This window comes from Helicoverpa zea, chromosome 31 (genome assembly GCF_022581195.2).
Source record: "Helicoverpa zea isolate HzStark_Cry1AcR chromosome 31, ilHelZeax1.1, whole genome shotgun sequence".
Classification (NCBI taxonomy): Eukaryota; Metazoa; Arthropoda; class Insecta; order Lepidoptera; family Noctuidae; genus Helicoverpa; species Helicoverpa zea.
The window spans coordinates 16,775,118-16,800,384 of NC_061482.1; the positions used below are offsets into that span (position 1 = coordinate 16,775,118).

Consider the following 25,267-nt stretch of genomic DNA (forward strand, 5'->3'; position numbering starts at 1 on the left):
GTTGTTAACGCTGGTATAGGTGCTCCTTTAGTATGAAGCAGGTGTCCGCTACAATGCACACGTCCTAATTGCAGTTGACTTTTACGTATTCTTTTATCACAGCCCGATCGCAACCGCAAGCTTATCTTGGTTTGTTTACATCTTGCACCTATATTTTCATTTTCTATTGTCTTCAAAGTTTTTCTGATTCTGTAACTGTTCTGATTTATTATTTTTAATCAATAGTGTAAGGATACTTGTTCTTTATATGATGCGATTAAAAATGGTCGGTGTATGTGGTAAGAACCGTGGGTGCCGTGGGCGGCCCATGGCGGCCAAGCTCTCGAGATATTTTCATGACCTTTTATAATGAGACTAGACTATTGTGCACGTTTATTCTACAACATACCTGTCATGCCGTGATCGATAATGTATAATACAATTGTAAATAATCTAGCTTAGATACTGAGGCTTGAAAATTTGTGTAGATTTTTTTTATAAAAATATTAACATAAAGTTTATTTGTCACGATTAATTTGACAGCACACAGAGTTTGACAGGGCACAGGAATTTTGAGAGGTTCTTAATCCCCTAAACAGCCTCCTCTGAGCTAGGCCTTTATCCAACTAGGTCTAAACCTGCCCAACTGAAGTGAAGGACATACCATATTATGATTATACCACTATGTTATTAATGAAATCTTCAGCAGAATGTGTTTCGCAGCAAAAATATAGCGAACCGCTCCGGCTTCGCATGGGATAACAGTATTTCCCCACTATTTAATGTATGTTATCTATCCTTATAATAAATCTGTAGCCAAGTCAAGTCTGTAGTGTAGGTCAATTCTGTGCATTAAATATATTTCCAAAATAACTATCGGGGGTATATTAGTGATCGATACTGATGCCAAAAATATTGCATTTTTTGTTGCACTGAAATTTTTGTTTGTCTGTCTGTCTGTCTGTATGATCGTTATGGAAACAAAAACTACTTGACGGATTTTAATGAGACTTGGTACAATTATTCTTCATACTCCTGGGCAGGTTATAGGATACTTTTCATCACGCTATGATCAATAGGAGTAGAGCAGTGTATGCAGTGCAGTGCATAGTTATTTTGGAAATATATTCAATGTACAGAATTGACCTCTCTACAGATTTATTATAAGTATAGATTCAATAAAAAAGAAACATATAAATCGGTAAGGAAACACCAAAGTTATACATGAAAAACGGTAATAAGCCATCGCGCGTGAATACTGAATAATGCTATAAGGATCATTTTTGTGCAACGGTCGCCGCGCTCGACACGGCTCGCAACGCTGTGGCTGCGCGATCCTCATACAATATTTGGCTGTTGATGCGAATAGACGATAAGAGTCTTCAACCTTATTGAATGCCCTGCTAGAAAAGCCGCTGAATATAGGCACATCAACTCCGTAGACTATAAAGGCGTCTGATAGCGTCAAACTCTAGATAATAATTAGCTATACTCATTAAACACATTATATAATTTCATATTTTACTTAGGGATAATGGATTACTGATTATTTTTAGGCCCGCATATTTACACTCAAATATTGTAGGTACTCAATATGTATATTTTAATTAGTATGTAAGCATTACAACAAACATGTGTAATAACACTGTATTTGTCACATTGACCTAGTTTTTAGTTACTATAGCAATTTATTGTTAATTAGCTTTAAATATTATAATAAGCACTTTTACGCCCGATCGATACATTATACATCAGCACTTTTTAGAATTAGCAAAATATTGTAAAATTATGTTCAAAGTGAAGTAATAAACAATTTACCTATAATATAATTATAATTTATAATAAATTTATAATAATTGACCGACAATAATTGATATTAACAAATCTTGCAGCGCGACCTGTAATTTATTTTTAACTTTCTTTTGCTACAAATATTAATAGTTTACATTTTATTTCTTTTTAGGTGAAGTAGTAGTAGGTACGCAAAGATTTAGATAATTGGATAAGCTGGTGTTTATTATTTCCTCTCTTTTCACAAAGTCCGAATTTAACGCGGACGAAGTCGCTGGCAGACAGGCTAGTTATACATATAAAAGTTTCACTTAATCACTCTGTCTATTTAAAAAAACCGCTTGAAACCCGGTTGCTTAGTTTTGAAGATTTTTAAGTGTAAAAAGGGACACACAAGGTTAATGCCTCACAAGGTTAAGGCAACGAATTGGTAAACAATAATTCCATAACCGGCACGCGCATCTTAGGCGCCAAGAGGGGACGGAGTGCCTGAGCGGGGCGAGGATAACAATACGCGCGCTAGCTTATAACTAAAAGTCATAAGCGACAAAATGGTTTTGTAATTTTAGTATTTAGAAATGATAATTTGATAAAAATTCCTTCCACAGTTTTACAGAGTATGTATATACTCAACTACTAAAAAAGTTAAGAGGCTTAAATCGGTCCCGTTTGCCCATAATATGTGAATCTCTTTTTAAAAAGAGGTATGTTTGATATATTTTTCTCTGTTATAAAAGTTACCTAATCATGTTTTGAAGTCTAAAAAAATAAGGTTTATATCATGAACTTTCAGGTAACCAAGTTGTATTTTGATCCGTTTTGTATTTACTGAGAAAAATTGAGATCCTTGGCGCCAAAATGTCCAATTCGTCCTCTTAAAGGTCAGGCCTTTTAGGAAAAACTTACTTTCAACTATAGTGCAAATATAGTGACAACTATGCTTGTCACTGAAAAGCCAAAAAAAAGTGCCTAATGGATGTAACCTAAGTTTATTTCGCCACCGACTTCTAGGCCGATGCACCTAATAATAGATTTTTTTTTTGCTTTTCAGTGTTTTAGGAGTCGGTTTTATTTTTTTGTGAAAAGTTTTTTATGCTCCAAAGCTCCAAACAGTCCAAACCTTCACTGTCGAATAGTTCTATCAGGCATACCTACATCTGAGTGTTAAGGACTATGAGGCCAACTCGAAGGTAGACCATATCAAACAAAATAAGAATGATAAAAATCAATTAATAAATGGCGGCGCAATGGCGTAACAAACATAGGTACAAAAAAAAACGGTCAAGTGCGAGTCGGACTCGCGCACGAGGGGTTCCGTACCAGAGCAAAAATGAGCAAAAAAAAACACGTTTGTTGTATGTGACTCCCCAAAAATATATATTTTATTCTAGTTTTCAGTATTTGTAGTTATAGCGGCAACAGAAATACATTATCTGTGATCAACTCTCTAACTATTACGGTTCATGAGATACAGCCTGGTGACAGACGGACGGACGGACGGACGGACGGATGGACGGACAGAGGAGCGAAAACAATAGGGTCCCGTTTTACCCTTTGAATACAGAACCCTAAAAAAGATAGGTCGAATTGAGAACCTCCTTTCTTGAAGTCGTATAAACAAATAAAATCTGTAATCCGATCGTTGGAAAATCACTCGGGTAGTACCGGTGCCGAAGGGCAGTGGTGGGCCTGAACCCTGTGACTATAGGCCTGTGGCAGTGTTGTGCACTCCAGCTAAGGTGTTCGAGTCAGCGATTCACAGCAGCCTGTACCCACAGGTAAGTGCATTGCTATCGGACGCGCAGCACGGCTTTCGTCCTGGGAGGGGAACGACGGGGAACTTGTTAGATCTTATGACACACGTTGTGCCAGCGGTGGATGCTGGACTACAGGTAGACGTGGCCTACTTTGATTTTCGGAAAGCTTTCGACACTGTAGATAATGATATCTTGCTTTCGAAGTTGGCCGCCATAGGCTGCACTACGCACACTCTGACATTCTTTGCAAGTTACTTGAGAGACCGCTGTCAGTACGTTGACTGCAATGGAAGCCTTTCCGAGCCCTACTTTACGAGGTCAGGAGTAAGTCAGGGCAGCAATCTAGGACCCCTACTATTCATATTAACCGTCAATGACTTGCCGAATGTGGTTTATAACTCCACACCATTATTGTTTGCTGATGACCTAAAATTAATTTTAAAAATAGAGCAGAAAGAGGATCATCACATATTACAGCAAGATATAACCAAAATTGAAAAATGGAGTTTAGAAAATAGATTATATTTCAATGTGGCCAAATGCTCCGTACTATCATTCAGCCGAGCACGAAACCCGAATCATCACCAATATTGCATGGACGGAAGGCCGCTGCAGCGGGTCTCTGATGTCAAGGATTTAGGTGTGCGCTTCACTGCTGATGTGAATTTCAGGACTCATATCAAAAGTGTCTGTAAAAAAGCTTACCGAAAGGAGATCATTCAAGTCTCGAACATTTTGTACCCAAAAATGAAAGTGCCGGCCAGAGAAAAAAAATTGTAGATTCTCGTAGAGAATAATAGCCTGAAGATTATTTACTATTACAAGAAAAGCCTACAATTAACCCCCAGGCTGCTACTGGACTTTGAAAGTACAAAAAAATCCCACAATGTCTGAACAATCACATTACGGCCCCAATCTGGAGGAGGCAGGCGCTGCCTTCAAGCAATTCCTGCCCAACCTGAGGGGCCCAAACGTTTTTTTTTTTTTTGATGGGAAATCATCAAATGACCCCTGCCGCTGTAGGTTAGCAGCGTGAGGGACTGTTAGACTCTTACTGACTAAAACCCATCATGTTCCTTCTTAAGCCCTTTATATACTAGGGCCACGGTAACTCTTTCGAACAATCCCGCAGCCCCGGCAGGCCTTGGCCCTGGAGGGCCCTGCTGGGGTTTTGCTGACGCCAGAGTAAAAATATCGCAGATTCTGAATGAGAATAATATCCTGAAGATTTTTTACTTTTATAAGGAATGTCTTCGTTTAACCCTTAGACTGCTATTTGAGTTTAAAATGTGCGTACGGTGAATAAAAACCGAAATCGAAGTAATTCCAGTAATCGAACGGAAGTGAATGTTACGGGAAATAACGTCTACAGTATTTTTTTAACTGACCGAACATCTACGATTAGATACCCCCTGTTACACCGATGAGGCTCTTACTGATTTAAACCCGTATACCCAAACCAGCGGTAACTCTATCGGACAATCCCACACCCCGGCAGGTTTTGGCCATAGTGGGCCCCACTGGTGTTTTTGCTGACTCTCTGAGGAAGGCATTGAACAACGCTCGCCGCCGACACGGGCCTTTTGTCTCCAAAGAGGCGGAGGGACGATGAGAGAGCCACCCGAAACTCACCGCTCACAGACCCACGCCTACGGGGGCCAGGAGTCGTTCGAAATCCGACGTCCGTGGTATTTTCCACGTCCACCGCAGCGGCTGGGATGAGAGGCGCTAGCTCTCAGTTGTTCTACCGCCTCTAGCATAAATGATCCGCAAAAGGAGACGATAGCATCCCATTCCCACCTGGCCCTATAGTTTCGGGTGGCTCATCGTCCCTCTGTCTATTTGGAGACAACCACCTTGGGCCCTGCAGCAAACCCTGCCGGAGCTGCGGGATTGTCCGAAAGAGTTACCGCAGCCCTGGTTCATGGTCAGAAGGAACATGATGGGACTTACTTATTGCAGTAAGTCTCCTCGGTGTAGCATAGGGAGGGGGTAATCGTAGACATTCAGTTATTTAATAATAAAAAAATACTATAGACGTTATTTCTCGTAACATTCCAGTATAGATTTTTTATTCACGGTACGCACACTTTAAACTCAAATAGCAGTCTAAGGGTTAAACGAAGACGTTCCTTATAAAAGTAAGAAATCTTCAGGATATTATTCTCGTTGAGAATCTGCGATATTTTTACTCTGGCGTCAGCAAAACCCCAGCAGGGCCCTCCAGGGCCAAGGCCTGCCGGGCCTGCGGGATTGTTCGAAAGAGTTACCGTGGCCCTGGTATATAAAGGGCTTAAGAAGGAACATGATGGGTTTTAGTCAGTAAGAGTCTAACAGTCCCTCACGCTGCTAACCTACAGCGGCAGGGGTCATTTGATGATTTCCCATCAAAAAAAAAAAAAAAAAAACTTTTGGGCCCCTCAGGTTGGGCAGGAATTGCTTGAAGGCAGCGCCTGCCTCCTCCAGATTGGGGCCGTAATGTGATTGTTCAGACATTGTGGGATTTTTTTGTATTTTCAAAGTCCAATAGCAGCCTGGGGGTTAATTGTAGACGATTCTTGTAATAGTAAAAAATCTTCAAGGCATTATTCTCTACGAGAATCTACATTTTTTTTACTCTGGCCGGCATTTTCAGTTTTGGGTACGAAATGAATGATCTCCTTTAGGGATGATATTACGGTTAGGTAACCAATTTAATAACATAAACGCCCTTAGAGCCCTGTATGAAGCCATTGTAAAGAGCCATCTAGAGTGTAATGCCGTCGTTTGGTCACCACATGAACTCAAATATAAACTGATGCTCGAGCGCATACAGAACAAATTTATCAGATTTCTGTATTCAAAAATGTATGGTGTTTATCCAGGTTATCCGCTGTTGTACCCGACTCTTTTTGTATTAGGAATGGTGGGGTATTATAAAATTGAGGTGAGGAGGGATGTAGCTGTCACCACTTATTTATTTAAAGTACTTCGTGGCAAAATACATAATCCGAGGATTTTAGAAATTATTCAGTTATGTGTCCCGGACGCGTACACGGCGCGGCGGCGGCGACCGGCGCTGCTGGCGGTGCCGCGCGCGCACCAACCTGCTGCAGCGCGCGCCCCTGACGCGTGCACTGCGCACGCTCAATGCGATGTCGGAATCGGGAAAAATTGATATATTTAATTGTACTCTGAATGAATTCACAAGAGTAGTGTACTGTACCTGCTCTAATATAATTAATGTTTAATTTTAAGTGTGTAGAGTAGTTTAGATTAAGTATCTGTAAAATTGTCAATACACTATTGCATTAGGTTCTCCTGTAATGATAGTTGTATTTTGTGATAAATAAATAAAAATGTAAAATAAAAATGTAAATAAAATGTAACTACGAATGTATATAATAATATCACATTATCCTACAGGATAAGAAATCGTTGGTATAGCGTCGGCTTTTAATAATTGGCGGGAATTAGCAGTACCTACCTATAAAAGCAGGGGCCCGATTCTCCTAATTTTACTTAAGTGACATACGATTCACATTCGACTGCGATCCAATCCCGACTCAATTACGATTGAAGCGTATGTGGCATTCCGCTATTTTTTCTTTGAAATAAAAGTTTTTATCCTTTTCTGTCATTCAATAATGAATCATTTTGTCTCTAAATGATTTACGATTGCAATATGATTGTAGAGCAAACTACCGTATAGACCAAAATCACCCAAACAGCAGACCAATCGCAAACCAATCGAATGTCGTTGGAATACGATTGGTCTTATATTAGTAGCAGAATGCCCGATATGGTTAAAACTGCTATTGCGATTCGATTTCTATTCGATTTTGACATTATTACGTTGGAGAATCGGGATCAGGGGCCCGATTCTCCTAATTTTACTTAAGCGGCATACGATTCACGTTCGACTCGATTCGACTGAGATCCAATCCCGACTCGATTACGATTGAAGCGTATGTGGCATTCCGCTATTTTTTCTTTGAAATAAACGTTTTTATCCTTTTCTGTCATTCAATAATGAATCATTTTGTCTGCAAATGATTTACGATTGCAATATGATTGTAGAGCAAACTACCGTATAGACCAAAATCACCAAAATAGCAGACCAATCGCACACCAATCAAATGTCAATCGAATACGATTGGTCTTTTATTAGTAGCAGAATGCCCGATATGGTTAAAACTGCTATTGCGATCATATTGCGATTCGATTTCTATTCGATTTTGACATTATTAACTTAGGAGAATCGGGCCCCAGGAAGTCTCGAATTGAAGACTGCATACGACTGAATTTTTTGCTTCGCATATAGACTGCTGATCCATTTATGTTATATAATTGTTAATTTTTTGGTAAGCTATAGGTAATTAAATAATAGTACAAAGTTTTAGAATCTATCACACATTCATTATAAGAATTCATGGGCATCCTACTTGTTTGATTTACCTATGAAAATGTTATTATTAGCTAACCTGTGGAACGATATGTGCAACCACCATAGGGTTAACTTTTACAAGTATAAACGCAACACCTTTTCACCATTTTACTAGTTATAGATAAACAAGTTTTAATACAAAAAAAATACAAATATATTTAAATAGGTACTGTTTCAATAGGTGTCGCTACAATACTTCTTACATTGTTCAATAGATGGCAGCACTGTAACCAAGTCCTGTAATGCCGCGCGGATGCAGCCTCTGAATTTGTTTGTAGATTAGATGTAAATAAAATTATTTTTTTTATAAATTTATCTAGTATTTTTTGAAATATAACTTAATATTACAAGTGAGCACTGCTTCAAATTATTATAGGTTTATTGAAAAAAATAACGTATGTAACTTAATTTGTCATAATTTCTACTTTCTTCTCAAAAATAAATATGTCCACTATAGGACTATAGACGTAGCTTTTAGTTGTTTTTATTTTCGTATGTATTAGTTTATTTATGTATTGTAATGTAATTTATTTATGTATTATATTTTGGTTGGTTAGTTAGTTTAGTTGCCTAGAATAAAGGAACAAATAAAAAAATAAATATAGTCTCCTATCTGACCACCAAATTTTTATCAAATCGGTTTAGCCGTTATACCACATTTCGCAGTGAATAGTAAGCAAACCTACGAAACTAATTTCACCTTTTTGTACTGTCATGCATACCGATAACATATATTACTAAATTCTTACTAAACGCGTGAGTAGCCTCCGATTTAAAATCACAAAATCTTGAACTATTAAAATATTCCATTATAATTTGCTCGTAATAAAATGCGATAAAATGGTATCAAAATAACTAATCAATACCATTCGGAAAATAATATCATATCGATTCTTATTCAGTATATTACAAAAAAATCGGTATACGCCGTAATGCCCATCACTAAAAATTTAATAGGATCGACTATTTTTTGTACCTCCTTGTTTGCACAACACTAGTAGACTAATAACTTGTCGTGCGGAGCTTGTGTGACAGACATTTTTGAATATTATTTTTAAACAATTGTTTCTACTTCAATATGAGTAAGTATACTTATTTAAGTTATTACTGTGCTAATTATATGTTAACAAACTATTTGTGATTTCTTTATGGGTAAATATAGAAGCAAATAATAACATTGCACGTGTCGGCTTGCAAGTCTATCACCGAACTTGAAAAAATTGTTTTAATTGTACACATTAAGTAAATCATAAAAATTATCATGATTGATTGCTTACGTTAACATTTCAGTGTGAAGAGATCGCATATTAAATTAGATAATCGGATGCTTATTTTTTATAATGTATCATAACGGTTTTTTTTCGTTCCGTTCATTGTTGAATCAAGATGCCTACCGAGTGCGCCCGGACGCTGTCGAAAAATCGTAACAGAACAAAACTGCTTTGGCTAGGGTACTCAGATCATCGCATTAAAATAATAACAAATAAATAAAATGCGCGCGTTTTACTGTTTATGAATGAATAAAATATGCATGTTATGGAATTTCAAATCCATTGTAGTTGTTGCACATTTTTGCCAACAAAAACTTCCAAATTGAATAAGCAAGTGCTGTATTGCTAGGAATTTAATTGATAATGCTATAAGCAGTAGTATTTTTAGCATAAAGCTGACATATTTGTGCCAGTAACTTAATATTGAAGGTAAAAATTACTGCTTAATGTTAACAAGTGGCTCAAGTAAAACTGATAATAACAGTACACCCAAAACATTTCTCAATATACCACTTGAAAGAATCACATCTATTTCATTTAACTATTCAATTTTAAGCATTGCTTATCCTATCCTTCATTGTAAAGATGTAATATGGTATTATTTTAATAATCTTTTTTCTGCACCTATCTGTAGATACTTGGAAGAAGTATGAAGAAGGAGTAATCTTGAGCATGAAAACCACTCACATATTTTCTCAATTAAAAGTATTTATGTTGTTACAAAGTTGTGGTAGTAAAAGTGGGTAAAGAACCATCATTTATGCTTGCATGCTGGTTCAATTAAACTGGTTCAATCGAGTAGGGGTAGTCAGAAGCCAGTAATTCTGACTACCAGTGTTACCGAGGGATATTGGGTTTCCACAGCAACCAGGTTGAGTAGGTCAGATAGGCAGTGTTCCTTGTACTCAGAAACAAACACTGGTACTCAGTTGCATCCAGTTAGACTGGAAGCCGACCTCAAGATAGTTGGGAAAAGGCTAGGTAGAAGATTGCTATACTTATCTTATTTATATATATACTTAGAAGATGTATATTATTGAGGTATAATCTTTAGTATGAAAACCACTCACATATTCCCTCAATTAAGAGTATTTCTGTTGTTATAACCTTATTTGCAAATTCACCCATATTCTAAAGAGTAATTGCAGCTGAATATGACCTATGCTTCCCAAGCTTCAATGTGATATGGTCATTCTTCTCTATAACAATTTATCTTCAAAGAATTCAAAATTTTCAATAGAATGTTTATTTATTAGCCACAGATACGGAGAATATAAACAAATACTCTGTGAATGAAGCTGAGACCTAATTACAACTGAACGCAGTTGGCTTATGAAACAATGCTAAAATGTACTGATATAAAGTTGCTAAAAAAAAGAATTAACATTTTATTCACTAACAATCCAATCTGTTCAAAACAAAAGACTTCACCCGCTGCCTTAACTAAAACTATTCAAGAAAAATGTATACTGCTTATTTCAGTTATTATTTACTTAACTAACAAGACTTACCATTGACAGTATTTTAAAAACTACTTTTCAAACTATTAGCATAATTAATGTTATCACACCAATAAGGACTACCTACAGCCATTCTCAATATTTTATCTACCTGTTATTTTGCTTACTAAAGATGTTGCTTGTATGAGGCTAGTAGCAATTATAGTATAATCATATTGGGAACAGCCATTAAAAGACAAGTCAACAGATGCTGAATGTTGTAAGTTAGAACAATTTACATTGCTTATTATTCTTGTGTATAAGTAAGTACACTTGCAGTTTGGCCTAGTAGGTAAAGAACCGACCTCTCAAGTATAAGTTCCATTCCAGGTCAGGCAAGTACCAATGCAACTTTACTAAGTTTGAATGTAATTTTTGAGTATATTTTGGACACCAATGACTTTTTAGAGGGCACAATTAACTGTAGATCCCAGCTGTCATTTGAAAATCTTTAGCAATTGTTATGTGTAGTCACAGCCAGATAGTCTGACAACCAGTATTATCAATAGATATCATTGTAACTGGGCTGAAGAGGTCAGATAGGCAATTGCTCCTTGTAAAAAAACTGCAACGGTGCATGGTACTCAGCTGTATTCCGTTACATTGTAAGGCAACCCCAAAATAGTTTCGAAAAGGCTTGGCAGATATGATGACATTTTATTAGAAAGTTATATTAGTTATAGTCTAGGGACAGATATCTATACTAATATTATACATAAAGAGGAAAACTTTGTTTGTTTGTTTGGTTGTAATGAATAGGCTCAAAAACTACTGGACCGTTTTTAAAAATTCTTTCACCATTCGAAAGCTACATTATCCACGAGTAACATAGGCTATATTTTATCCCGGTACGGGCAGTAGTTACCACGGGACGCGGGTAAAACCGCGGGAAAACGGCTAGTAAATAAATAAAATCGTTTATTACTTCACTTTGTAAAATTTTTTTTACAATACTTTTGCTTAATTCTAAATTAGTGCTGATGTATGATTTGCCTGAACTAGGTAAAAACCTGTGTCTCAGGCGTAAAAAGTGCTTATATATATAATATTTATAGCGAATTAACAATAAATTGTTATAGTAACTAAAAACTAGGTCACTGTGACAAATAAAGTGTCATTATACATATTTATTATAATGCTTACATTCTATTTTATTCCGATTATCTCTGGGTATGTTGGATTTACTAAAATCGGCAATTCTTGATCTGATATAATGATATAATCTAATGTTTGGCGTTCCCAGGCGCCTTCATAATCCACCGCGTTGATGTACCTGTATCCAGCGGCTTTCCTAGCAGGGCAATCAAAATCTCCTGTCTTATCGTTGTGGGGTTTATTGTAGTAGTAGCGCTTGCAGGTTGCACATTTCGGTGGTTGTTCTTTCGAAGAGCACTCTTGAGTCGCTTGTCCTTCAGATGCAAGGTAGTTGTTAATGATGCAGCGTATTACATTACATATTTTATTGCTGATTTGACTATGCTGTGCGTCTGCTGAGCGCTATACTTACGTCATCACACGTACATGACTTAGCGTGCCATTTCTTACCTATAATTTGTGTGAGTTGCGGACTATGTTCGTAATAGGACCTTTGTACAGATATTGGTACATAGTTTATCTTCAAGTATGAGACCCGTTTTGATGTACTTCATTACCAACAAATATTGATAAAATTGTTCGATTCTCATATAAAGATGTAGGTTGTGTCGTTAAATAATTGAGTAGAGTCAACTTTTCACATTAAAAGATATAAGTAAGTCCTTAATTGATAGTTTATCAACAACTTCATTTTTTAATTTTCAATACCTACTTATAGTGTAATTTAAGCTGTGCGTTCGTTAACCTAACTTACGTATAAATACATACTAACCCGGCTTCGCTCGGGCGGATTGATTTGGTTTTCTGTTATTAGCACTTTGACCGCCATTTCGTGTTATAGTAGCATCTATGAGCACGTCAGTTAGTGTATCATTACCCATCACCTAACCTTTACCGCAATATTCTGGGTCGGCTTCCTGTCTAACCGAATGCAGCTGAGTACCAGTTTCTTACATGGAGCGACTGCCCTATCTGACCATCTCAACCCTAGTTACTTGGGCAACCCGGTACCTCTTAGTAGCCTGGTTGACAAAATTTCTAGCTTCTGACTACACGTCACGACATAGCATATCATTACCCACAGAAAAGAACTGGCGCATAAGAATGCGTCGCCCTATACGTCACAGATTACTACGTCCAAGATTCACCAAGTAGGGTGTAAGGGTTCGTCCACATCTGGCGACTGCGCAGCTCGCAAGGTGCGTGCGTGCAGTCACGGCAATGATTTTGTGCGTCTCTTTAGCGCAAATTCATGTAAGGGTCGAACAAAAATGCACGCGGGCTCATGAACGGCCTTCGAAATGTGCATTTGCGTCGCGTTTGCCGAATGTGGACGCACCCTTCGGAATAGCGGAAACATTAGTACCGTGCTTAGGTGGCTAATAAGTTGTCACTTACAGTCAATTGTAGGCAATTGGCCGAACACTTGCTAATAGATCGATGTCATGCAGTGCAATGCACTTATGATTTATACTGTTACATGCTGTCGTCAGTCTATGCAATTTTAATTGTGCCGTGACGGAATAACTTTTGCGATACTCGTGTCACATATTTGCTATCAAATTGTTTGTCAGCTACTAAAGATATGTACCGTATTCATCATCATCATCATCATCTCAGCCATAGGACGTCCACTGCTGAACATAGGCCTCCCCCTTCGATCTCCACAGATACCTGTTGGAAGCGACCTGCATCCAACAGGTCCTGCTGTACCGTATTGGCCTGGATAAAACATACTCAGACCATCCTCTTAAATATTCTCTCATTTTTACTGAGATCCGCATTAAAACACGTTATATAGTTTATCGAGAATAGACTACTTATAAAATTGTTTTTTTTTTCTCATACAAACAAATATATACATAAATGTATAGGTTGAAAAACCTTGCAACAACTACATAATCATATTATACATAGAAGTACATAATAACACCTTTGACGTTTCCTTCGAGACGAGAGCTATTGAACATTCTATAGATACACCGTACTAATTGTACGCCCTGTTCTGAGAAGAGCCAATCAATAAGTTACAGGAATATTTCACCCCGTATGTAGGCGGGGTGCACTTATCTACAAGTATGAATTATTGAATGCAGCGAAAGGTGAAGGCTTGCTTTCTAGGTACCACTAGATAGGTTGTTTACGACATTATTGGCATTACGTAATTGAAATAGGAGTTTTGATACTTGTATTTTTATACCTACCTTTATGTGCGAGTTTTTCTAAAAAGCATCCAGGCTTCTTGTCTCTTATTTTGAAAAAATACTAAATTAATCTTAATTAATTTAAAGCTTCTAACTCAGTTCCGAGAAGCAGTCTGACAAGAGATGGCAAGACGCTGCCGTTCCGCAACGCTGGTCCCAGGAACAGCCGCCACAACAAGCATAGGAAGCCAAAGAAGCACGTCTCTGAGGACGAGGAGAGTGAAGACTCCCCAGTGGAGGAACAGCCCCAAGAGGAGCAGCGTGGACCCTCCCCTATGTTGGAGGAACCTACTGTTCGTCTGCCTGAGGTAAAAACTCTTTTCATACTTATTTACCAGACTCTTACCATCATCAGGCGTACTCACTGCATGTTTACCCTATTAATCATTAAACAATTCAAACCAGTCACAAGTCCTTACAAGAACTAAACTTAAAAAAAACAGGGTTTTATGACACAACCAATAAGCCGTTATCGTGATTCACTCGTGCACGCGAATTACTCGTTACAATTTTTATTAAGCTGCGAGAGCCTGTGAAACCTGTAGCACTTAATATTGAACGTGTAATTGCAGGAGGTGCTGAAGGCCCTGTACAAGACCCCGGGGGTCCTGATGATAGCCGGCCTCGTGTCGTGGGATCTCGTTGCTCGTCGCGACAACAACCCCACCAAGCGGACCCACCCCAATCTTTACACATTCCACAAGTTCACTGACCGCAAGGTAAGAAAAACCATCTTTTAATTATCCACATGTAGGAAGTAGGTCTGCTTGTATTTAAGTATGACCTCTTTAGTGCAATGGGCACTATGTGGCCGAACTGCCGATCTGATGGTCCCGGATTCGACTCCTGGTACGGTCAACATGATTGGCTGTGGTCTGGGCATTGTAATATCTATCAATTTAAGTTTAAATAGTTTAGTTCAGTTGTGTTAGCACCATAACACAAGCTAATCAATAGCCTACCATGGGGCTAACCAACCTTGTTTGAAAGTGTCCCAAATATTTATTTCTGTTCATAATAAATCTTTGTTGTCTATGCATCGTTGGTCTCGTATATAGTCGTAAAGTCAAAATATATATTATTTGTAAGCGCTACTGCTGTACACGTGGTCTCGGGTTCGATTCCCGGATCGGGCTGAAATGACTTTATGGGTTTTATTAACTTTCAAAAATCAGCCCATAGTCTGGTAGTAATGATTGATGCACCCGTGCATCGGAGAGCACGTAAATGTCGGTCCTGCGCCTGATCTCTCTCCGGCCGTGTCGGATCAGGTCCCATCGGGCTATAAGAGTGAAGGAATTGTAAATTGTATATCTTTTGATTATTTGTTTGTAAGTTTGTACCAAAATATAAACCAATTTGTAAATGTGAACACCATGTAGCATTTTAATTGTCATTTTATCCTCATTTGTCTTTGCGATTCTACATGATCTTCGCATGCTGTTACTGTATGTATCAATACATAAAAACGGTAAGACCATATTTTATTTTTAAAAAGAGTAACCATGGAGTTTCTTGCCCGTTCTTCTTCATAGGAAGCTACTTTTGGAATGGGCAACTAGAATCAAACTTAGTTATATTTTTGAATTTCATAAGTGCTTGTAAAGGCCTAAATGAAATAAATGATTTGACTTTGACTTTGGAATAGTGAGTGCACTTTTGTCTGTGCAAATGCTTGTGCACTACAATATGTCGTGCGCAGCTGGCTGATCTCCTTATATGAGAACAGCCGCCGTGGCCGAAATGGGCGCTGGGTTCCATTATTATAAATCTTTGTTGATGTATTATTTGTTGTTTTTTTTTCAGTACCGGTTCATAGCTAGCAGCTGCTCTGCTGGGCACTCGGTGCTCGTTGATGAACACGGAGAAGTCTACACTTTCGGTGAGATCACATTTCAATTAGATCCTAGTTATTTGTCTCTTTGAGAAATCTATATTCTGTACAATGTTTTCCTTCATCAGACATAGGTCCATCTTTCATCTTTTTACTTCTTTTTCTACATGTTCTCTTTTTTTACTTCTTAAGTTTCTTTAATCTGACAGTGGTGACAGGAATCTTGTCTCATCTTTATCTCCTTATGCTCTGTGCCCCTTTATTAACCACAGCAACAATCTCTCGTCTACTACTCTAGCAAACTCTACTACTAGTCTGCTGGAAGAGATTTCTATGGTAATAAACGGCACATTGGTACTATTTCATGACATTACCCGTTCTGTCATATTATGACTTCACGGTATAATGTTATAACATAAATGGTGAAATCTAGTATTTGTTTTTCAGGTCGCAACACGTGCGGCCAGCTCGGCTTCGGCGACACGGTGACACGCAACGTCCCGGAGCCCGTGCCCGCTCTCAAGGGCAAGAACATCATCCACGCCGCCGTAGGCAGGCACCACACTCTATTCGTCACAGGTAACTAAATCACTAGCGGAGATTCTTATAACGCAAAATCTCTTAAGAAAGTACCTCGAGAAACGTCAAGCTCCGCCCTCGTACCAGCCCGTATTTTTAAAAATAAAATCACTGATCAATCAAGAGCAAAGATTGGTCTTGATTTGACAATTAACTCAAACGTCTCGTTAATTCTAGGAAGTGATCGTTTTGATTATGCCTACCGTACGTTACTTCACGATAACGTATGTTTTACGCGATTAAACAAAACTTATCTTACAATAAGGCGCCTGACACCTACCTTATGGAACCTCCGCTCATCTCTCCTTCCTCCGTGCTTTAGCATCAAGTTCATTGACATTACATAAATGTTCGTTTTCATAAAACAACTTTTTTACTTTTCACTAATTTTCACGCTCAGTTTTAAAAGTCAACAGTTTTTTTAGGAAACATTCTTTCATGTTGTCAGTGAACTTGAGCCCTAAGAATACTTACTACAGATGTTCTCTAAAGGCTATTGATAGAAATTTAACATTACTTGTATGGGGCTAACGTCTAGTTACTAAACATAGAATTTTCAACAAATCAACAGATAGTAACTATAATTCTTTATACTAGACACGGGCACGGTGTACGCTTGCGGCGACAACAAGTGTGGGCAGTGCGGCGTCGGCAACACCACGCCGCAGATACTCAAGCCGACCAGAGTCAGATACAGGTAACTTATGTCCTTACAACTACTCATAAATGTACACTTTTATTTCACTAAATGAACTGACAGCTGATACAAGTACTCAAACTTATAGTAAATACCTGGACACTGTTACTTACCACCTCTCCACAAAGACTGTTAACCCCATCATTTTCCAAGCCGTTTCACAAATATGTTGGGGTTGGCTTCCAGTGTAACCAAATGTAGCTGACTACCAGCGTTTTACAAGGAGCAACTGCCTATCTGACCTGCTCAACCCAGTTACCCAAGCAACCTGATACATATTGGTGAAATACATGTAAATATAAAGTTTCACGATGTTCTGTTTTACTTGAGTCCTGAGTTTTTTTAGGATGTGTGCATTGCACTATTGTTATCAGTGTGTTTTATTTTTCAAACACAAAAAATCGGTCACCGATTATCTTCCCAAGACATGAGATAGCACAATACATATTTTAAAATGGATTTTACTCTTTTGTATTCTTTCCTGTTCTTCTCCATGGGACCCACTTGAAATGGTGCGAACAGTGTGACATTTCATAAGAGTCTGCAAATAATAATATTAAACTTTTCCCTCAGTGGGGCTCCGGTAGTCAAGGTGGGCTGTGGTGCCGAATTCTCCATGATCCTGGACTGTAACGGAGCCCTGCACTCGTTCGGTCTGCCTGAGTATGGCCAACTAGGTAAGTTTTTGAGAACTTTCTCACCATACATCATCTATTATTGCTCTGGTCCAAAAAAAAACATAAGGAACTATGTAGAGTGAGGTGGGGTAAATGCGAGTAGCACCATCATCCTCTTAGCCTTTTCCCAATCATGTTGGGGTCGGCTTCCAGTCTAACCGGATTCAGCTGAGTACCAGTGCTTTACAAGAAGCGACTGCCTATCTGACCTCCTCAACCCAGTTATCCGGGCAACCCGATACCCCTTGGTTAGACTGGTGTCAGACTTACTGGCTTCTGACTACCCGTAACGACTGCCAAGGATGTTCAATGACAGCCGGGACCTACAGTTTAACGTGCCATCCGAATCACAGCCAATGGTGTCTAAGACATACTTAGAAAGTACATACAAACCTAGAAAAGTTGCATTGGTACTTGCCTGACCTGGGATAAATGCAAGTAGCATATTAAATAACAATTGATAATATTATACTTTATAGTATTAGTACTTTACACATATCAGAGAGGGCATCATCAGTTTTCTTTAGTAGTTGAGTCATAAATACATTCTATTACTTGTAACACGTCATTTCAATTGTCCCCCGTGGCTATACTATAAGCAAGTACATAAGGAACAAAAGGGTAGTACATAAAGTAAATAATGATTCTAATATCATTTTAGTACAACGTTATAAACGCTTTGGTTTAAACTGTATCCTTATAGTGTTGTTCTAAGTAAAGAATAAGTTAATGTCCATTACTCATTGTTACAGGCCACAACACTGATGGGAAGTACTTCGTGACTTCCACAAAGCTGTCGTTCCACTTCGAGACGGTGCCGAAGCACGTGGCGCATTTCTTCGAGAAGACCAAGGAAGGCCACGTTAACATCGTCAAAGATGTTGAAATCGTTGACTTCTCCTGCGGAAATAATCATACAGTGAGCTTGTTTTTGCAAAAAAAAATACATAGATAGAGAAATACTGGTTTCTAACGGCCGTTCCCAATACTGCATCGGTTGATTTGCTGATTGAAGCTTACTAGAGATAGAATTTTAACACTAGCCTACACACGCTGACAGAATTTTGACATTAGTAACATCAAATTCCTAATAAATTGCTGATCAAAACCACAGATAGATAATAATACATTTGAGATCGGCCGTAATTAGCACATAGTGTAGAATTATTCAAATCGTTTCAGTAGTTCCAGAGCCTATTCGATTCTAACAAACATTCAAATTTTTTTGTTACACTTCAAAAACGAAGCATTGGTTCCTTCAGTAAGATGTCTTTTAATAATCGTGCCAATATTCGTTGATTGTTTGTTAAATAAATATGGACCAACACCTGTACAGAGAAAGATTTACTTGCCGCCTCTGATAATGCCGATTTCGTGGCGAAATACTGGGTAAAATATAAGTCTGATTGTCATTGACTCGCCAAGAAGAAGAATAAATAGTCATAGTCATTTATTGCAATAGTGTAGTTTACAAGATGTTCCATATAATATACAGATGTAATTAGATACATACATGACCCTGTTAGGGCACAGCAATATTAAATTAAAAAATAATAACAATCAAATATTGTTTATGTCAGGTGGCGATAGATTCCCGTAAGCGCGCGTACAGCTGGGGCTTCGGCGGGTTCGGGCGCCTCGGCCACGCAGAACAGAAGGACGAGAGCGTCCCCCGCATGATCAAGTACTTCGACTCACAGTCGCGGGGCGTTCGCTCCGTGCACTGCGGCGGGACCTACAGCTTAGCCGTCAATGAGCTCGGTCAGTATACACACCTGGATTATTATAATATTTGTATGTCTCTTTCAGACCACGGGACTATAAAGTCCCAGATTTTTGGAAGGCGAACGTGGGGCCGAAGCCAATACGCTGCTTTTTTGAGACAACTACTTGATTGAAATCCATGAATGACAATCCCCAGTTCCGTGCTAATCACTGACCTCTATATTTACCACTGGACCGGCTGTTCAGTACGTTTGACAGCAATTTTTTTGTGCCCATTTGAAGCGCCAATATCGTCTAAGCGAGTGTCCACAGAACTAATTTTGACGTATTATTTCAAAAAGCTGTGAGAGAAGTGTTTTTTCATTGGTTCACTGTAAAATAATTTTAGTACCACGGACACTCGCTAAGTCTAACAGCGCCAAAATGGCGATTATCAAACAGGCACAGTGTAAATATAGAGGTCAGTGGTGCTAATCTATTGCTAATAGGGTATTACATGCATTTTTGAAATATATCTTAAATAAATTCTTTAGTCTTAATATATCTCTAAAAAATTAAAAATATTTTTTTTTCTCACGTTATGTACGAATATAAATTAATTGTTTTATCATAATTTCAAATTTCGCGCGTATTTCGCGAAAACGCGGCACACAACGGACGCCATGATTGTTTTTGGTCATGACGTCATTACGTTAGTAAACAAACTACAGCTGTCAGTAATACATATTTTGATATGTATTGAAAATTTTAATAATGAGTAATTATGCTCCGTATCGTTGGTGTGTTGTTTCTGAATGTGAGAACACTAGTGTAAAAACACCAGACAAATTATGGATTCAAGTACCAGTGGATATAAATATGAGAAACACTTGGTTAAAAGTTGCGAGACGAGATCCTGGACTGTTATCAGATAAATCTCGTTTATACTTTTGTGAAGATCACTTTGATGTAAGTAACTGTATTAACATTACCTATCTAATGAAATATACTCTTTAATGATAGGTTAACTAATTCAAGAATCAATACTTTGGGAAATGTGGATAATATTTAGAGGTTATACACTTTTGTTTACTACCGTAATGACGTCATTAGCATGGCGGCGACATTTCGTAGTGTTCAAAGACAGATAAAAAAACCTAAAAACTTTAAACTGCAATAAAAAATATATTTATGTACCTTACGAAGTGAAACTAACATTTCCCGATTGCTTTTCCTCTAAACAATCATTGTAATACACTTTAATTTTTTTCTCATCTAGACTAAAATACCCTATTCTGTACCTGTGTACTGTACCTGTGGCAATTACTGCCCATACCTGGATATTGGATAAAATATTGCCTATGTTCACCGGGCGTACTGTAGCTTACCAAAAGAGAAATATTTTTTTCAAATTGGTCAAGTCAAACAAACAGTAAAATCTTTATAATACTAGTAGATAGAAGCAAGTTGATGAAAAAACTGATGTTGTTCGATAGGTGGACTGTTCCTGTTTGGGCAGACCAAGCGCACCGGGGAGGCTAACATGTATCCCAAGCCCGTGCAGGACTTAAGTGGTAAGAATACAATTTATTTTATTACATACTTGCATACGCCAGCGGTTTCATCCACAGCCCGTGGAAACTTCTGCACGAAGCCGGGTAAAACGTTGCCTATAGCCGTCCTCGCTAAATGGGCTATCTTACACTGAAACAGTTTTTCAAATCGGATTGGTTCTTACTGCGTTCAAGCAAATAAACTTTTACTTAAGCAATGCTTGGCGAGGTCGGTGTGTGGATGGGTGACCATTTTGTCATAACCAGTACTTCCGTGTTTCGGAAGGCACGACAAAGTAGTGCTAAGGGGTATCGAGTTACCCGGTTAACTGGGTTGAAGAGGTCATATAAGCACTCGCTCCACATAAAACACTTGTTAACTGCATCAGTTTAGACTGCAAGCCGACTGCAACGTACTTGCGAAAAGGCTAAGTAGATGATTTGACAGAGGTATTTTTGAAAAATCATTACTCTTTAAATATATATTGATGGATAAATGTTTGTCCGTCAGGTTGGAACATCCGCAGTGTGGGAACCAGTAACACTTCGATTGTGATCGCTGCTGACGACTCACTCGTCGCTTGGGGCGTCTCGCCTACTTACGGGGAACTGGTAAGAACATAGTTTATAATATCACCCGTTGACCCAAAAAATAATTGATATATTCTATTGGTGTCTGTTGTTTAGTTTTCCATCGGTATTTATTTACTACTAGCCGTTTTCCCGCGGTTTCACCCGCGTCCCGCGGGATCTACTGCCCGCACCGGGATAAAATATAGCCTATATTACTCGCAGATAATATAGCTTTCTAATGGTGAAAGAATTTAAAATCGGTTCAGTAGTTTTTGAGTTTATCCATTACAACCAAACAAACAAAGTTTTCCTCTTTATAATATTAGTATAGATTATATCGGTCCAGTAAATACGGAGCCTTTGTGGTAACTATGTTACTTCATGGTAAACAGACAAAACATTGTTTCCCCTTGTTAGGTTAGTAAATCAGCGGCAAATGCGCGCCATAATGTTGGTATGTCGTGCGCGGGCTGAGTCTCGCGCGTTCCCGTCTTTTTATGAATTACATCAGTGTGCAACAAATTAGCGAGTTTGATTGACGCACTGCGTTGTTCCCAATTTCCCGCGCGCAAATACTTAACACACCTCTATAATATTTACATATATATATAGATTTTGTCAAAATCCAAGTTAAAATTATTAGAAAAAATGATTTTTTTCTGTTCATGTTCTGTACTTCTCCTGTCTGACTATCTTTCGTGTGTGTGTTTAAAGTATAACTGTGCCGTGTAACCGTGCGTGCAATAAACAGTATATTCTACCTTGTGCACCCTGGACTTTAATTCATCTCTTTACATGACATTGTATTCCACACATTGTATTCCATTTATTTATTTTATGAAACATTTTTAATATTTTAAAAAGTACAAAATAAAATATATTTTATTATTATTACAGGGCACGGGTGATTTGAACAAGTCTTCAGCTCGGCCCAAGGAGGTGACTCGTATGGACGGCTTGAACATCACTCAAGTCACCATGGGCTACTCCCACACGTTACTGCTCTGCGACGACGCAGGGGAGGAGGTCAAGGCTAAACTGGCGTCTCTCCCCACCTTCAACCCCTAAACACCCCCCTAGACCCCCGAAACACCCCCCTTTCAACCCCTAAACAGGAACACTAAGGCTGGAAACAGTGCTCGACGTAGCTATATCTGTGCAAGTCTATGAACGCGCACGCAGCTACGCTGACGGTACGCGCGTGATTTTGTATGTGATCCGGTCGGGATGTACGGTCAGCGCTGACCGTCGGCCGAGCACTGTTTCCAGCCATAACAACATTTGGTTACATAACATAACATTTTGGCACAGCAAAATTAATACATAAATATAAATATGACTTTAACTAGCCTTTGTAGTTATGGACAAATCGAATCGCTTTGTTTACATTGCCAGCCAAATTAAGCTGTTCTATTGGTCCTCAAACATATACCTAGTTAAAAAAATATAGAAGAAGCTTAGATGAACATCAATCCTATGACATTAGTAATCTCTACCTAGAATACTGCTCAATCCTTTGTGCGATTTCTGAACAATTTATTAAAGTAATAATTGAGAAAATTAAGCATTTTGAAATCAAGTATTGTTACCTTAAGAATAAGCTGTATTAAAGTTGAAATATTGTCTTAGTACTTTTAGCTTCTGTTGGAGAGATTACACTACTGAGCTAACTAATGTCAAACAAGAACTTAGTGCACAAAAATATTGTTATAAACCCTGGATTCGTGAACCTATAGTGTTAGGCTTTAATAAGAACAAGCTGACTACGCAATCTCGGCAAACGGAAGCTTCCACAACTCCACAATAGCAGGCCTATGGCAAAATCACATAAATTATATTTTACTAATGAATGTCCAGTAGGTTACATAAATATTTACTATTAAGTTTTTTTTTTGTACTTCTATAAGTCAACAACACTTGTCCTTTGATTGTTAGACAAAAAAAGTGAACAATTTCTCAATTCAACTGTTTTTTTTTTTATATATTTAGAACAAATTAGCATAATCACTATGCTTTAATGTTTTGATTTGTCATTTATGCATGTGTATGTTTCTATGTCACAGGTAAAATAGTTTTTGTTACTCAATAATCATGCAAAGTAGATAAGTAGCCTTTGAAAGAAGATAAACATGCATGTTCTATAAAATCTGGTTATCAAAGTACAAGTGCCAAGAATCCATCGAATTATTTTGTTTTGATTTTAATTAATGACTCCAATTTATTTCTTATCGTGTTTTATATATTTAAGGGTTTATATTCATTGCTCAGTTATTACTGTAGCATAAAAAAATACATTAATAAAATAGTTTTAGGTACACTAACGTTAATGGTAAATTATTATGTGTATAGATGTCGAGCCTGGGCAAATTTCGTTGGACACCCATCATTTATTTTACTGCATATACTACTGCGACGTCTTTTGCGTAAACACATCTTACGATGAGTGGTACCATTTAACTACACCGATAACGGAAACATTTTTAGTTGTCAAATATCAGATTTGATCAATGGGCGGTAAGCAATTAGATTAGTTCAAACTGTAAACCGACCATAACTTTATTACACTTACAGCCAAGGCTAAAGTAACAGCAAAACTAATATTTAAAATCGTGAAAAAGCGAATTTGACCGTTACTTTTACTTTATGACATTACTTTGGCTTTTACTTTTGATGAAGAAACTGGCTGTGAGTGTTTGCCAATAGTACCTTTACACGGAATGTGTAGACGGTTATCAGTCTCGCGAAATTTGCCACGGTGTCAGAGAAAATGTATTAATGTTTTAAACTTCTTCTAGTGTAAGTGTACCTACTTAAGGATCGGCGTGTTGGAGCGCAAACCTTTCCATACGTTTGTTTCACGTGACACGGAGGTACAGTCTTGTCAAACAAATAATATACTTGATGATATTTTGATTTCAGGGTGGATGTTTGAAAGGAAAACCACTTTGAAACTTTTTGATGTCTATTATTCTAATATGTTAAAGGAATGCTATTTATAATGTGACCATATTTAAAACAAACTTGACAAGCAATTTCTTATAGGCATGAGATTTTTGAGAAACTGTATTCGGACAGGGGCCCGATTCTCCTAAGTTAATAATGTCAAAATCGAATAGAAATCGAATCGCAATATGATCGCAATAGCAGTTTTAACCATATCGGGCAGTCTGCTAATAATATAAGACCAATCGTATTCCAACGACATTCGATTGGTTTGCGATTGGTCTGCTATTTTGGTGATTTTGGTCTATACGGTAGTTTGCTCTACAATCATATTGCAATCGTAAATCATTTGCAGACAAAATGATTCATTATTGAATGACAGAAAAGGATAAAAACGTTTATTTCAAGGAAAAACTAGCGGAATGCCACATACGCTTCAATCGTAATCGAGTCGGGATTGGATCGCAGTCGAACGTGAATCGAATGGCGCTTAAGTAAAATTAGGAGAATCGGGCCCCTGTACTTAAGCTGAGAATTTCCCGCGCTCGAGCCCACCCTGTACTAGCCACGAGTTTTCCGAGCGACTGTGGCAGCCCACCTCACTTCGATCATTCTAGTATACGACTAAGATTAAACAATTTGTATGAAAACAGTAATATAGAACACCTCTTTTCGAGATTTTCTA

The 25,267-nt window shown here is 38.0% G+C and overlaps 1 protein-coding gene across 2 annotated transcripts; it reads left to right on the top strand.

Annotated features, from left to right (window-relative positions):
• Window positions 1–8,937: 8,937 nt before the first annotated feature.
• On the top strand, window positions 8,938–24,177 carry LOC124645098 (protein RCC2 homolog). Of its 2 annotated transcripts, none has more exons than XM_047184841.1 (12): window positions 8,938–9,035; window positions 14,110–14,330; window positions 14,595–14,741; window positions 15,829–15,904; window positions 16,304–16,435; window positions 17,033–17,132; window positions 17,706–17,809; window positions 18,562–18,728; window positions 19,390–19,570; window positions 21,010–21,087; window positions 21,578–21,678; window positions 22,537–24,177. In XM_047184841.1, exons 1-12 carry the CDS (start codon window positions 9,032–9,034, stop codon window positions 22,705–22,707), a joined length of 1,482 nt encoding a protein of 493 aa, XP_047040797.1. In that variant the 5' UTR covers window positions 8,938–9,031; the 3' UTR covers window positions 22,708–24,177. The 2 variants fall into 2 exon arrangements, with proteins under 2 accessions (XP_047040797.1, XP_047040798.1); XM_047184842.1 differs by having other exon boundaries at window positions 14,122–14,330.
• Window positions 24,178–25,267: the final 1,090 nt, after the last annotated feature.

Coding starts and splice junctions, on each gene's coding strand:
- LOC124645098 (XM_047184841.1), top strand. Junction 14,331..14,594: donor CTACTGTTCGTCTGCCTGAG/GTAAAAACTCTT, acceptor GTGTAATTGCAG/GAGGTGCTGAAGGCCCTGTA. Junction 17,133..17,705: donor CCGACCAGAGTCAGATACAG/GTAACTTATGTC, acceptor CTTTTCCCTCAG/TGGGGCTCCGGTAGTCAAGG.